Source organism: Chrysochloris asiatica, unplaced genomic scaffold, assembly GCF_000296735.1.
Source record: "Chrysochloris asiatica unplaced genomic scaffold, ChrAsi1.0 scaffold00005, whole genome shotgun sequence".
NCBI lineage: Eukaryota > Metazoa > Chordata > Mammalia > Afrosoricida > Chrysochloridae > Chrysochloris > Chrysochloris asiatica.
In genome coordinates, this window is record NW_006408523.1 from 11,151,784 (window position 1) to 11,168,637 (window position 16,854).

General features: G+C 36.8%; 1 protein-coding gene across 1 annotated transcript in view; it reads right to left on the minus strand.

The window, feature by feature from the left end:
- ZMYM2 (zinc finger, MYM-type 2) overlaps nt 1-16,854 on the minus strand; it is a 145,112-nt gene that overhangs the window by 3,126 nt on the left and 125,132 nt on the right. Inside the window, exons 21-23 of the mRNA XM_006831970.1 lie at nt 1,748-1,862; nt 892-1,143; nt 468-588 (exon numbers count right to left, since the gene is read on the minus strand). Of these exons, the coding sequence (XP_006832033.1) occupies nt 468-588; nt 892-1,143; nt 1,748-1,862 (488 nt within the window). The remainder of the gene's footprint in view (nt 1-467; nt 589-891; nt 1,144-1,747; nt 1,863-16,854) is intronic.

A 16,854-nucleotide genomic window follows, 5' to 3' on the forward strand; every position in this document is an offset into this window, starting at 1 on the left:
AATGACAACTAGCAAAATCATCTAACCTTTTATAGGAAAAGCTGTGATCCCTGCTTTACACAGTAATTCAATGGAATTACTGTCACTTCTTACCATATATTCTTGAATCCTAAAGTATATATTATAAGCTGTCTAGTTTTTATAATAGGAGTCCTGGTGTGGCACTGTGGGATAATGCACTGGATCACAAGGTCGTTTTGAATAACAAGGTGGTAATTCACATTCACCAGTTGCTCCTCAGAAACCCTATACAGGGTCGTTAAGAGTTGGAACTGACTGAACAGCATTTAACAATTTTATAATAATAGAACTAAAAAAGAATAGTCAAATAAACTTGAATACATGAGAAGAGTCAGAAATCTTAAAGATCAGTGAAAATATACCAACTCTTGGTAATGTTAAATTTAAACCAATTAACTTACACTTACATTACCATGCCAAAAAAAAGTAGTGTCATTAATACTTACCTTTTAGATAAGTAGCATTCAAACATTTTCACAGGACATCTAGAAGGATTGGCTGTGTTTTCAATTTGTTCAAATACTGGCTCATCATCTTCGTGTTTTCTTTTTCCAGTAGTAATTTTATCTTAAAAAATAAAAGTTAAATAAACCTAAGATTAACGTTGAAGCAAGAAAGCTCTAGTTACACCTAGAGTCTGCTACACCAAGGAAATAGGTATCCTTCAGAGTTCTAAGCTGTGGCTCCTGGTAATTCAAAATTTTTCAAACAAAATGAACTGAGATGTTTTAGGAAGACAGATGTTGTCTATTTTATTAAAGTTAACAGTCCATAATATTTTTAACAAATGGCTTAGGTGGTCCCTTAGTAAAGCAAGGTGTGGATATCATTGCCACAGACTAATAACAAAATAAAAATTGGTTACACTACCTTCATTATCTGTTCCACATAAGGAAGACACTTGGTATCGGAGACATGCTTTGTTTTCCATTGTTAAAGGATTTTTTTTCCAATGCCTAAACACAGTGCCAAAGGAAAGTCTTAAGTGTTGTTCCACTGTTTTCAGGCCAAAATACTTAGTGTTAAAGTAGAACAGGGTGTTCAGAAGAGCTACTGGAGAGTGTGATCCTAGTTGTTTTATCCTCCAGAGATAATCTTCTTCAACTCGAGAGAATATTGACCCTTAAATAGAGAGAACTAGTTTAAACAAATTATAATAAGTAAGACATTTTTTTCATTTAACCCAAGTTCAAGAATAATACGCTAATAGTCCTCCATTCATACCAGGAAAGCTGGCTTGAATTTCAAAAATAGTTGTGTGGGTCTTTAGGGACCATACCAGGGCATTCACACCAGACTACACTGGAGATTCTAATATAAATTTATTTTATAACAGTGTTTTAGATGCATGAATAAACTACTGTGAATGCAAAAGGAACTTATCTTTTCAGGATTATTACAAATTAAAATCCCTTTCTGATCATTGTCTGCTTGTTCTACTAAAGAACCGAAGCAAAAAGGTCATGTCTAATAAAGCTCCTCATGAACACTGGTTATTGAACAGATATAATTTCTAATTCAACAAGAGTAACAGGTGAGAACTCATGAATTAAATACTCTGAAAAATATACATTATCTAATTTTTAAATGTCTCAAATTTTTTTTAACAAAATTACTGTAAAATTTAAAACACCAGTATCAAATTAGCAGCAACTTTATTTAAAATTTATTTTGTATACCTTATATCTTGACAGGTAAAATAAGATTCACAATAAACGAGCATTACCATCTGGAAGTATGCTTGGTTGCCAACTTCGAAGTATTTTATTCAATTCTTGCTCAAATGTCTGATATCCTGGATCAATAAATATATTGTCTTTTCGATTACTACCACATAAGTACTATAGGTGAAGGGGAAAAAAAAAATATCTTGAAGGAAAAACAGCTAATGATAAACAATGAATATATTAATTGCATTACGTATTTCTGAAGAAAAAAACAAAGCTTTTTAGCTATACCTAGTTCCCCCTACCACCCTCCCCTCGCAAAATATAACTTTTATTCTTTTTGCCCACATTATGTCTAAAGAAAAAAAAAAAAGCATACTAACAAAAGGAGAGAAATTACTGGCTTTATTTACATGTCTAGAAGTCATAAAGTATAATTTACTAACAATTAATGATGGTTTAAAAAAAAAAAAAAAAGTTTAAATATACACCTAAAAATCTAGACCTAGCTAAGAATACTAAAAAAAAACAGAATAAATAATTATATGGAAGATGGATAAAACAAATTTAAAATTAAAATATGTTGTTGTTGTTAATTGCCCTTGAGCTACTTCTGGACTCACAGCGACCCTATATAAGGTTTCTGAGGAGTGGCTAGTGGATTTGAAACCTTGACCTTGCAGTTCAAACCGACCTTAAGGTACAGTGCTTATCCTACATTGCCACATCAAGAAATTAAAAGTAATTAAATTAATACCTATGAAAAAGTAATAAGGACGGGATAAAAATGCTCTTTTGTAACTGTTTGAAGATCTTATATAGCACTCTGACTTTGCTGTTGTTGAGTTCGTTCTCACTCACAGAGACCCTACACAGTTTCCAAGGCTGTAATCTTTTCGGGAGCTCATCCTGACTTTGTTAGGCTGCAACTTATTTCCCTATTTTCTCTTTATATACAGAACTCTCCACATGCGTGTATCAGTACAAGTTTATGACTCTTAAAACTTACTAAGACAAACTTTTGATCTCAACAGTGAGGGGTGAGGGTTGTTAATGATATAATGATTAAAGTTTACAAAGTTCATCTCCAGTGGGTGTTAAAATGAAGAGGTATAATATTACTTGATAGTAGACTATGATTAAAAATATGTATTGTAAATCTGAGAGCAAAAACTGATGTGTGTGTATGTGTATTTTCAATATATAAAGATAAGAAAAAATGGTTACACAACATTTAAGCATTCAACTGCTAACCCAAAGTCTGGCAGTTCAAACCTACCCAGTAGCTTTGCAGGAAGAAAGACCTGGAGATTTCCTTCCGTAAAGATTACAGCCTAGAAAACCCTATAGGGCAGCTCTACTATGTCACATGGGGTCACTGAATCAAAACAGATTCGATGGCACCTATTAACAACACACCACACACATAAATATTAATCAGTCATAAAGAGAAATGAAGTCCAGATACGATGAGCCTGAAAAACATACTATCTTAACAACAAAAAGACAGAATCATCAACACAATCAAAAGATTTGAATGGAAATTTCACCAAGGATATTCAAATGGCCAATAGCATGAAAGGATGTCTGTCATCAGCCATTATAAAACCAAACCAAACCCTCTTCCTGTTAAGCTGATTCCAATTCATAGTAATCCTAAAGGAAAGAGAAGAAAACCCATAGGGTTTTCAAGTCTATAAATATGTACAGAAGCAGACCACCAAATATCTCTTCCATGGAATGGCCTTAAAGTTAGCTTATTTATTGCACTAACTCTATCCTTTATAGAGTTTCTGAGAGAAGCTGTTGGTTTGAACTGCTGATCTTGTGGTTAGCAGTACAGTGTTTATCCTAAAGCTCAAACTAGCTGTTGTTGTTGTTATTGTTAAATGCCATCAAGTCAGTTCTGACTCATAGAGACCCTGTATAGGGGTTCTGATGCTTCAGTTGATTTTTTCAGGAGCAGAAAGCCTCATCTTTCTCCTGCAAAGCAACCAGCAGCCTCAAACTGCAGACCTTGTGGTTCAGTCCAGTGCTTATAGTATGGAGCCAGCTCCGTCCCCCATTAGCCTTAGAACTATAATGAGATATAGCCTTAGAACTATATAATGAGATATCACTTCATGTCTACAATGATGACTAATGTTAGAACAAAACAAAACAGAAAACAAATGTTGGTGAGGATGGAGAGAAATTGGCTAGTAGGAATTCAAAGTGGCACAGCCACTGTGGATAACAGTTTGGTGAATCCTTAAAAAGTAAAACATAGAGCTACCACGTTGTTGTTCTGAAGTGCTGTCGAGTCAGTTCTGACTCACAGCAACCCTATATAGGGTTTCTGAGGAGTGGCTACTGGGTTTGAACCACCGATCTTGCCACTCAAACTGACCTTGCGGTCCAGAGCTTATCCATCAGCATCAAACCAGGACTCCTAGACCTACCACAGGACTCAGCAATTCCATTCCGAGGCATATACCTAAGAGACCTGACAGCAGCTATGCAAACAGAAACATGTTTACCAATATTTCACTGCAGCACTACTCACAACAGCCAAAAGGTAAACCACTGCAATGTTTATCAGCCAATTAGTGGATTAAAAAACATGGTATATACACACACTGGGACATTAAAGAGAAACCAAAAACCCAACCCCACTGCCATTAAGTAGATTCTGACTTATGGCATGACACTGTAGGATAAGCATTCAACTAACTGCAAGGTCGACGATTCAAACTCACCAGCCTCTCCTTGGGAATCTTATACAAGTCACTATGAGTCGGAATCAACTTGACAACACTTAACACTGTCATATAGGGTTTCCGAGGGTGTAAATCTTAATGAAAGCAGATCATCATCTCCCTCCCTTCTGGTGAGTTTGAATTGCCGACCTTGCAGTTAGCAGTCTAGTGCTTATCCTACAGCATCAACAGCGCTCCTTAACGAAAGAAAAAGATCCCCAAAAAGAGAAGCTAATTCCTGATAAATATTACAACATGGATTAAACCTCGAAAACATTATGCGGAGTGAAATACATCAATCACAAAAGGATCAACAGATGATCTTGCTTAAATGAAGAAACAAGATCACACAAATGTAGAGAGAACAACGTTTATTAGTGATAGTAGAGGGAAAAGAAGGACTACTGTTTAGAAAGCAGTGAGTTTCTGGTCGTACAATACAACTAATGTTACTGCATCACTAAATCAAACCAAAATGCCCACTGCCACTGGGTTGCTTGATTGGTAGTGACCCCACATAGGACAGAGTAGAACTGCTCTACAGGGTTACCAGGGAGGCTGTAATCTCTATAGAAGTGGATGGCCACATCTTTCTCCTGTGATGGGTTTGAAGTTATGCTTTGCAGCCGAACGCTTTAATCACCATATCACCAGGGCTCCTCCATCACTAAATAGGCACACTAGAAAAAGGTGAAATGTGAACTAGCCAAATATACAAATACATGTATACGTATATAGGTACATATTCATAACAATAAAAAATGTTAAAAACACAATGATACAGCTCGGTCATAACTGAGTGAGATCATACAAAAGGACAAATATTATATGATCTCAATTAATAACATAAGACAAATGAATAGACACCAAAGATTATTAGTGATTATCCTGGGGAGTTTGCGGGTGGTGGTGTTATGTGCCGTGGAGCTGATACTGACTCACAGTGACCCTATACTGGGTTTCCATGGCTATAAATCTTTACGGGAGCAGAAAGCCTATCTTTCTCCTGTGGAACCACTGCTAGTTTCAAACTGCTGAACTTGAGATTAGCAACCCAACTCAAAACCATTATGCTACCAGAGTGCCTATCCTGGAGGTGGGGGTGGGGGAGAGAACCTATCGCTTAGGGGCACTAAGTTTTTGTTTAATGTTATTGTTCAGTGCCGTCGAGTCAATTCCGACCCATAGCAACCCTGTATAGGGTTTCCAAGGAGGCACTGGTGAGCTTGAACTACCAACCTTGCAGTTCAAATGAGTTTGCAGTCTGACGCATTAGCCCACAGTGCCACACCAGGCCTCCCTTTGTTTAATGGTGGTGGTGGCTGTGTGCCGTGGAGTCAGTCCCAACTCATAGCGACCCTGTACAGGGTTCCCGAGGCTGTAAATCTTTATAGGAGCAAAACGCCTCATCTTTCTCTCGCGGAACAGCGTAGTTTCAAAGTATTGGCCTTGTGGTTCATTCACAGCCCAATTCGTAACCACTATGCTAATAGAGTAGTGTTTAATATCCTTTTTTTATTTTTTTTAATTGTCCTCCTTTAAGTCCTGGTATGGCGTTGTAGGGTAAGTCCTCAACCACAAGGTCAGCTGTTCAAGCTGCTCCTTGGAAACCCTTTACAGGGTCACTATAAGTCAGAAACAACGCTATGGCACTTAACAACACTATCCTCTCTTTAATATATAAATTCACTTAAAAAAATGAAAATAAACAGGTATAATTAAATAATATTGTTTACTTAACACAATATATCCAAAACAAATATTTCAAGATCTGGTAGCATAGTGGTTATGAATCGGGCTGCTAACGTCAAGGTTGGCAGTTCCAAACTACCAGCTGTTCCGCGGGAGAAAGATGAGGCTTTCTGTTCCTGTAAAGATTTACAGCCTCAGAAACCCTGTGCAGGGTTACTATGAGTCAGAACCAACTCCACGGTACTTAACAACAACAACAATCATATACAAATTACTAATGAATTGTTTTACATTCTTTTTTATTTCATATAGTCTTCAACATCTGTTGTGTGTTTTTCATTTGGAGCATTTATTGTATTAGACTAGCCACATTTCAAGGGCTCTGCTTCTTTGGATTAAAAATGCTTTGTAGAAGGACCCTGGGATCATCAAGGGAGAAGAGCACCAGCGGAATGAGAGATCTTTTCCAGGGAAGCAGCGACAGCAGAGATGGAAGCAGAGATGGGGACATGGAGAGAGGGAGCAGCTGAGGACTCTAGATTCATGAGAAGTAAAGGACTAGGAGATGACAGCCAGAAGGTAGACTTGCAGAATAAATAGAAAATAACACTGGTAACTGATGGTACACGGAGGCGATTATAATCATCATAATGAAACAAGGTATATGATTTGTTGAATGTAAAACTGATGATCTGTCCTGTAAAGTTTTACTCAATAAAAAATAAAAACCTTGAATTAAAAAAAAAAAAAAAAGCTTTGTAGGACAAGGTACCATATTGGTACATATTGATTTACTTAAATGTTGTTCTTCAGTGCCCTTGAGTCTGTTCTGACTCATAACAACCTTGAATAGGGTTTCCAAGGAACAGTTGATTGATGGGTTTCAACCTCTAACCTGTGGTTAGCAGTCTAGTTCTTAGCCAATGGTGCCACACACACACTAGGATCTCTTTATTTAAACAGAAGTTCTTATGTTGGGATTTGAGTAGAAAGTGGTGGTGGTGATGTGGTGTGCCATGGAGTCACTTCTGACTCATAGTGACCCTGCATAGGGTTTCTGAGGCTGTAAATCTTTACGGGAGTGGAAAGCCTCATCTTTCTCCCGCGGAATGGCTGGTAGCTTTGAACTGCTACCCTTGGGGTTAGCAGCCCGACTCGTAACCATTACACTACCTGATTAGAAAGTACCTTATAGTTAAATGCCAATGAAAAGCATCTATTATAAAGAATATGTTCAAACTAAAGTTTCTTTATGTATTACCCTAAAATAAAAACTATATATTGTCAAAGGATGCTTTGGAGAGCAAGCTAAGGAAGAAACCGATTATGTCTAGCAACAATATACATATTTTATAAAATTAAAAGGATACTGGGAATATAAGACATTTATCACCTGAAGTCTATTAGACATATTTAAGATATTCTATTCTCATGTCTTTAAAATTGGTTGCTTTATTAAATGTTATTTGCATAAAGTTTCATTAAAATCCTTCACTCAATTTACAATAAGGGTTTGTGTGTTTTTTTAAAAGAGGTAAAATAACCCAGGATTAATTTGGCTGTCAACCAGTCGTTAATGATAAATGTTTGTTGAGTTGATTCAGACTCAAGTTTCTGAGGCTGTACGAGCATAAAGGCTCATTTTCCTCCCTCAGAGCAGCTGGACTTAAACCACCAACATTGTTCACTGCTTAACCATCGTGCTCCCTCATCAACCAGTAACTCTGCACAAAAATTTCAATTTCTATAATAATATTCCAGTCTTCAGTCAGCTGCCTGAGAAAAAAGTACTAAATGAGAACTTTAAAAATGCTTAAAACCTTTCCACATTTCGACTGCTTAAAAGATGAAGTCTTGGACTTCCAGCAAGATGGTGGACTACGCATATGCACTACCCGGGACCTCTACAACAAAGAGTCAAAAAACCAAATTAAACAGACACAGATGAAAATCATGGAACCCTGAACTTCAGAAGAGAGGTTAGACAACTGGATTGACTGCTTGCAGGGAGGAAATACTGAGCAGGAATGGTGATAAAGGGAGACAGATTGGTGAATGGCAGGCCATGTACATGGTCAGACCTTCTTGGACTACTGTGAATGGCTTTGGGGAAGAAGGTGGCTGGCAAAGCAGATTCACACAGGTGAAGGGAAAAGTGTGTTTCCTTCTTCCCCATGCTCCCTTGGTGATCAGAGGCACGGCCAGCTCCCAGCCTCATCTACACCCTGCACAGACCCTGCTCTCCAGGAGTTAGGAGCCACATGATTGTGAGCCATGCCAATGTAAAGTGGGGGCCAGCCACACTACAGTGCTTCTGGAAGTGGATTCAAGTGGGCACAGTTCCAGACCGATAGAACCTGCTGAGCCAACAAACCAGTATTAGTTAAACAGAAACCCTTATAACCAGCCACACTCCCAGCTACCTTGAACTGACAATGAAACCAGCACCATCAAAGATCTCCATGAACTACTTCCGGATTGAGTGTCCTGAACATCGATACATCACCACCACCAACACAGTCCTAAAGGATCTCAATATAGGTCAAGGAACTCAGCTGTCACTCCCGTCCCATATATCCACCTTGGCTGGCAGGAGCCCCCAGTTTTCTCCTTTCCAGATCAAACAGTTGCACTCCCCCCCTTCACTGTTTTTATTTGTTTATTCTTTCTTCTTCTCTTTCCATTCCCTTGAATTTTATCCTTTTTATCTCCGCTTTTGTTTTTCCTTTTCTTCTGATTCTCATTTCTCCTCTTCTTTTTTTCCCCTTTTGATCTTTCTTCACCACTCTTTACATTTTTTCACTTTTCATCTTTTCTCTCCCTGGTTTTTCCAAGCTTTTCAAAAAATTTGCTCCTTTTATTTTCTCTCATATATTTCCTTTAACAGCTCCATTTTCCTGTCTCTTTTTCTTTTTAGTTATTATATTCTTATTTCTGGTTGCTGCCTGCTTTTAATTTATTTTTTAATCCTTTGTTGTTTTCTCTTTTCACTGTTATTTGTTCTGTTTTGTTTTCTTGTTTAGATATATGTGGAGATTTTTGCTCCTTTCCACCCAGTAGGAGACAGCAAGCACACCAAACAGCCCAGTTACAACCATACCCTCCTTAAGCTCCATCCAATACTGGCAAGAGCCAATACCAACACTTATACCATTTGGTCAACAACATACAGAAGCTAACACCAACCCACCCTAAGCTGAGCAGCACAAAAGCAATTTAAGAACAGTATACACACTTCCATTCTCTATCCCCACAGGAGAATCTAAGAACACATCAACATAAAATCAGCAATTAAATACAAGCATGACAACACCACAATGTTCCAGAAATAAGTGTCAATTTAACTCATATGAAGAAAAGAATGGCTCAAACAAATGACCAAGATGCAGAGCCAGAAAAAGTTTCTGAGGAAGAAAAGGTAATGAAACTAACTCACTTGCAGCATGTGCCCTTTGGTGGCATAAATTATTATATATGCCTGAGCATTAAAATAAAACAACAGCTAAAGTGAATAGAGAGAAATACTGTTAACTGATGGATACAAGGAGGGGAGATTATAATCACTGTAATGAAATAAATTGTATGATTTGATGAATGTAAAACTAATGATCTGCCCTGTAAACTTGCACTCAATCCACAATAAAAACCTTAAAAAAAAAAAAAAAAGATGCTTACCTTCAAAGGATTGACAAAAAGATTGAAGCAAGGAAAAACACATAAAAACTTTAGAATAATTCAGGAAAACATACAGAACAAACAAAATAAATCCAATTTTTGAAACAACACAGAACTTGTAATTAGAAATCCAGAAGATAAATATTAAGATTTCAAAAATGGATTATACTCTGAAGGGCAAAGGAATAGATTTGAAGCAATGGAGGCCCAACTTAGTGAGCTTGAAGATAAACCTCTCAATAACAGTATGCTAGAAGAACAATTACAGGTGATCAGAATTTCAGATTAGGAAGACACAATAAATAGCACAAAGAAAATCATCAGTTGTTGGAAGAAAACTTCCCTAACATCATGAGAGAAGTAAAGCATACAAGAAGCTGAATGAACAGAATCCCAAACAGGATAGATTCCAAAAGAAAATCACTAAGACATATAATAATCAAACTTTACAAAACCAGAGACAAGGAAAAGAATCCCCGAGAGCAGATCAGAAAAATTAAAAGTTATACACAAAGGAGAACCAGTAAGACTAAGTTTTGATTTCTCAGCAGAAACCATGTAGGCAAGGCGGCAATGGGATGACATATACAAAACTATGAAAGAAAAAAATTGGCAAAGCTGACCCTTACATATGAAAGTGAAACTAGGATGTGTCCTGATAAACAGAAATTAAAGGAATTTTTATTGACCAGACCAATTTAACAAAAATTGGTTAAGAGGTGTTCTTTGGACTGAAAACCAAAAACAGCATAATGACATCACCACTCAGAACTAAATGCAGGTATGTAAGTATTAATAAACCTACAACACTGAAAACAGGGAACCAGAGATATCAGTTTATAATGAAGTCAACAACAAAGCAAAAAGAGGGAATACTATAGATGCAGAATCTCGAAATAGATTTCAGTATAAAACAGATTGTTTTAAACACACGGAAAAAAATTAATAAATTACATAATCTCAAAGAAAGTTATTACACTTGCACATCAAATTAAAAAAAAAATTTTAAAAAGAGGAAAGTCAGAAAATTTCAGTAAACATTAACACAACAGAAATAAAAAAGAAAACCCACAAACAAAATGAATTTGGCACAGATAATTATGTGAAACAAAGAAACCAGTAGCATCACACATTAAAAAAAATACACAGCAAAATGACAACAAACATTCGTACCTATTGATAGTTACACTGAATGTAAACAGATCAAATGCACCAGTCAAGTGACAAGAGAGTAGCAGAATGGATAAGAACACAGGATCCTTCAACATGCAGACTATAGTGAAACACCTCACAACATGGATGAACCTGGAGGACATTATGCTGAGTGAAATTAATCAGTCACAAAAGGGCAAAGATTATTGAGATCAATGTTGCAAAAAGTTAAGAAAATGCTTTCTTAATAAAGGAAACAATCTATGATGATTGCAGAGAGGGAAATGGGAGGAAAGATTATTCACAGGCTAGAGAGTAAATAAATGCCAGCATGGGTGACACAGGGCAGGCAATACACAAGAGGAAAGCTGGCAGAGAAAAGAAGAAAGGGCAGAATGCAATAGCTACAATAAAATAGAGGGGATTGCAATCATTGTAAAGAAGCTAAGTATATGATTTGTTGAATGTTAACCTGATGATCTGCTGCTCTGTAAACCCCCACACTCAGTTTACAATAAAAAGTTTAAAAATAAATTATGAAGAAAAAAAATAAAACAAAACACACAACTATGACCTAGACCTCTCTCTTCATGTAATATCAGTCCCTCCATCTTTGCTGTCTAGCATATTTCTATGTATACTTCAAAATATCTTCTCCAATGCTACATGTTCTCAGATTACGTACTTATGTTTAATTGATTAGTCTCAATTCTAGGCCACTAACGTGTTGGACTGCTAACTGAAGGCTCTTCAGGAGCTAAGATGAGCAGTCTGTTTCCATAAAGGCCTCAGAAACTCACTGGAACAACAATACTCTGTCACTATCAGATGAAACTGACTGGGTAGCAGAGGGTTCGGTTTGCTTTAGGTATCATACTAGGAGTATATTTTTGTTGTATGTAGCAACCCCGATAGGGTTTCTGAGGCTATAAATCATTGTTGTTGATAAGTGCCATTGAGTCAGTTCCCACCCATAGCGACCCTGTATAGGGTTTTCCAAGGAGTGGCTGGTGAGCTTGAACCACCAACCTTGCAGTTCAAACCAACTCTGCAGTCTAGCACATTAACCCACAAAGCCACACCAGAACTCCCTATAAATCATTAAGGGAGCAGAAATCCTACCTTTCTCCTGCAGAGCCATTGGTGGTGGTGGTGGTTATGTGCCGTGGAGTCGGTTCCAACTCATAGCGACCCTGTACCGGGTTTCCAAGGCTGTAAATCTTTACGGGAGCAGAAAGCCTCATCTTTCTCCTGTGGAGCTGCTGGTAGTTTCGAACTTCTGACCTTGAGGTTAGTAGCCCGATTCGTAACGACTACACTACCAGAGCTCCTTTGGTGTATTCAAAATGCTGACCTTGAGTTTATCAGCCCAACGCAAAACCCACTAAATCACCAGGACCTCTTCTATTATGAGTAGTGTAATTGTTAAGTGCCATCAAGTTGGTCCCAATTCATAGTGAACCTGTATAGGGTTTCCAGGAGCAGCTGGAGGGTTTGAACCACCAACCTTGTAGTTAGCAGTCCAATGCTTATCTTACAGCTCAGCTCCATACCAGGATTCCACTATGAGTATAGTATTTTTTAAATAGTAGTTGTCTAGTTTAAATATTTCACATTTTGAGCAGAGCATATTCTAATGGTTTTCAATTTGAACCGCTTTACTATCTTAAAAATTGATGACATATGTAACCTTGGGCAAGTTACTTAAATAGGAAGAATCTACTTTCTTAAGGAAAAAAAAAAGTGGTTAAGAATAGTAAGGTTGTCAGGAAGCTTAAATGATATTTTCAATCACCTAGCACAGTACATACTCCAGCATGTATATGTCCATCATCTAGCATACACAACAGGAGCTTTAATCAAAGATTGCTGAGTGAGCCAATGAAAGAAACATGAGCAAATCCCTGACTCCACCATGCCAATGCTACTACACAAAACTAATTCTTGAGGTATCAAAGAAAGCATTAAACAGGTTTGGAAATGTTATGTATCTTATTTTATATGTTAAGAGAATTTTAATTCTCTGAAAATTATCAATTTACACAGGCCACATATTAGCAAACCATATACATTATCATACTACATTTTTTAATTTAGTAAAAATACAAATCTTGAGAAAATAACAAAAGGGTTACTATACAAAACAAACAAGGAGTTCTCACAAATGCAAAAGAATAAATCACCTACCAGACAAAGGGACAAATTACAGGACAAAACCAAACAGTAAACATGAAGATATCTTTAGTCCTTTTAGAAAGCAATCGGGTGATGTATTTCAACACAAAAAACACACTTTTCTTATGATCAAATAAAGACCCCTTCCTTCAGGAATCTTATCTCAGAGAAATAAAAGCACCCAATATGTTAGGATAATTACACAAGATTTAGGGGTGAAGAGGGAAGTCTGTTTATAAAACAAAATTCCATAAAGCAAAGGGAATGAATGCTCTTCATTGTGAAAACGACTGAATTAATTATGCTAGGTCTGTTCCACCTGGAAAGTGGAAGGTAGAGAGCAAGCAAAATATAAAAGTATATAGCTGACAAAAATTCTCATATAATTTTTATGATCATGGCAAAATATATAGATGGGAGTCCTGGTGTGGCGCTGTAGGTTAATGCATCAGACTGCAAAGCCGTTTGAACTGCAAGGTTGGCGGTTCAAGCTCACCTTGGAAATCCTTACAGGGTCACTATGGGTCGGAATCGACTCGACGGCACTTTACAACAACAACAATGATGGGGTATGGGATTAAGGAGAAAAAGTATCCACAATGCCACTTACATATATGAGAGGTATATGATGCTAATGACTATTTTAGCATTATGAAGTTTCATATGATTTTCCATACTATGTGAGTATTCAGTAGCCATCATTTCTTATATAATCAGATTTTTAAAATCAGGTATTTTCTTTGTGAATTAGAGAAAGCACTGTTGTGCTCTCTTTGCAAGCAGTACCAATTCAATGTCCATAAATTACATTTATCAATATAGGAAACTATACTTCTCTACATAGTCACAAGACTTGGCCCTATAACTTAAGATGTTATTCCTTCTATAGCTGTATCTAGGAAAATTGTGTGTCAACATTTATCCTATACTTACTGTTAGATGTTAACAAATTCAATAAACAGAAAAACATGTACACTCAAAAATAGATTCTATTTCTGTACACATCCTTGAACTAATAACATTACACAGAACTGGTTTCTGGAAAGTATACTTTAGATACCTTTACACTGAGTTTTAGGATTATTTTTAAAGCTGCTTACAAATACCACAAAGTCACTGAAAATAGTAAATCAACTATGCCAGCATATATCATCCAATGATGAAAACAAACAGAAAATTCTTTTTTTCAGGATGCATTTATCAGTATATACAGAACCTATTTTAAGATACAATTTTCATTGATTAGCCAATCCATTTGGCTTTCAAACCTTTAATAGTATTTCAAGTTTTAATATTCAGAACTATATATAAAAAAAAAAACCCCAACAATTTGAGGATTCATTTAACTGTAATACAGTTATGAGGTCCTTTATTTTAAATAAGAAAAATGAAAACATATAACAATCTGTGGAATGCAACTAAGCTGCATTATAGCTTCAAATGCTTTCTACAACAGAAGAAAAATCTAAAATCTATGATATGCAAGTCTTAAGACACTGAGGGGTGGGGGAAAGGCAAATTAAGAAAGGAAACAACATAACCGGAGACTCAGAAACTAAAAGCTGGTTCTTTAAAAAAAATCAATAAAATAAAGCTGATAAAAATTTTGTTAGCACAGGGGTCTGGGCACACTGTGACCTGGTCTTAGAATAATTTTTTTTCCTTAACATTAGTTAATGGTCAATGATAAGTGGTTAACTAGATGGTTATATAACAAGTCTAAATTCTGCCTCCTGCAAAGTCTAAAATATTTATTGTCCTGTTCTTGAACTTAAAAGTTTGCTAATCCTTGAGCTAGATTATTTAAGCGACAAGAGAAGACACAAATCCCCAATGTGAGAAATAAACGAATGAGCACCTCCTACAAACATCTGATAAAGATGCATACATTTTTTAAAAAGATAAACTGGTAAAGTTGACTCAAAAAGACACAGAAACCTACATAGCCCGGTATCAATGAAAACAACTGATTCCGTAATTAAAACTCAACATCCTCACCCTATCTTGCAAAAAATCTCAGGCTTCACAGGTCAATTCTATCAAACATTTAGGGAACAAATAATATAAACTTATTATCACAAACTCTTTAGAAAGACACATTTCCAAACACACTTTATGAGACCAATATTCCCTCAACAAAGAGTGCTAGTGGTGAAGTAGCTGTGCTCACTGCTAACCAAAAGGTCACTCCAAGGTAAGAAAGATGTCTGCCTCCATAAAAATTGTTATATAGTGCCACTGAGTCGGTTCCAACTCACAGTAACCCTGTATAAGAATTCTGATGTATGCTGGTGGGTTTGAACTACCGACCTTGTAATTACCAGTACTGAGCTTATTCTACAACATCACACCAAGACTGCTCATTGTTGCTAAGTGACCATGTATAGGGATTCCAGGAAGCAGCTTGTAGGTTTGAACCACTGACCTTAAATTCAGCAGTCCAGTGCTGACCCTACATTGCCACACCATAAAGATGATCACTTTAGGAACCCTATGGGGCATTCCTGCAGTCCTGGTGTGATGCTGTGGGTTAATGAGTTAGATTCCAAAGCCATTTGAACTGCAAGGTCGGTGGTTCAAGCTCACCAGCTGCTCCTTGGAAACCCTATACAAGGTCGCTATGAGTCGGCACCGACTCAATGGCACTTCACAACAACAACATGGGGCATTCCTACTGACCTATATATAGGATCTTGAGTCAGACTCAACTCTATGACAACAGGCTTTTACAAAATGCCAATAGTGCCAGAGAAAACAGCTAAAAAAGCAAAACCTGTGACTTTAGAAAGGAGCAATGAGAAGAAGAGAGATGGGTAGGGTAGAGAACCACCCATCTGGTATAAGCTTTTTGTAAGCGTTTTAGGATTCTTTGACTTGAAAAGTTCTATCATTTACATACTAGCTTTCCAAGTTTTGATTATGAACTTTCAAGCAGAACACAAAAATATAACAAAAAAGTAAAGTGGAATATACATTCAAAATCTTAGAAACACTGCACATACGTTGTTATTATTATTCGGTGCCACTGACTCAATTCTGACTCCTAGCAACCTTGTACAAAACAGTGCCTGGCCCTGCACCAGCATCACAATTGTTGTTACATTCAAGCCCATTGCTGATGCCACCATGTACAATTCATCTTGTTGGTGGTCTTCCACTTTTTCAATGAACCTTCACTTTACCAAGCCCTTTCTCCAAGGACGAGTTCCTCCTGATAATATGTGTGAAGTATGAGAGACAAAGTTGCACCATCTTAGCTTTAAGGACAGTTCTGATTATACTCTTCCAACACATATTTGTTTGTTCTTCTGGCAGTTCATGGTACTTTTAATATTCTCATTCAACACCATAACGCAAATGCATCAATTCTTCTATGGTCTTCGTTGTTCATTGTCCAACCTTCGCATGCAAATGAGGCTACTGAAAATACCATGTCTTGGGTCCGGCATACCTTAGTCTTCAAACTGACATCTTTGCTCTTGTACACCTTAAAGAGATCTTCTGTATCAGATTTGCCAAATTCAATATGTTGTTTGATTTCTTGACTGCTGCTTCCATAAGCTTTGATAGTGGATCAAAAAGTAATAATAATAAAGTCTTTGACAACTTCAATCTTTTCTCCATTTATATGGATGTTGTTTATTAGTCCAGTGGTGAGGATTTTTGCTTTTACATTGAATTGCAAAACCCATACAGAAGGCTGTGGTCTTTGATCTTCATCAGTAAGTATTTTA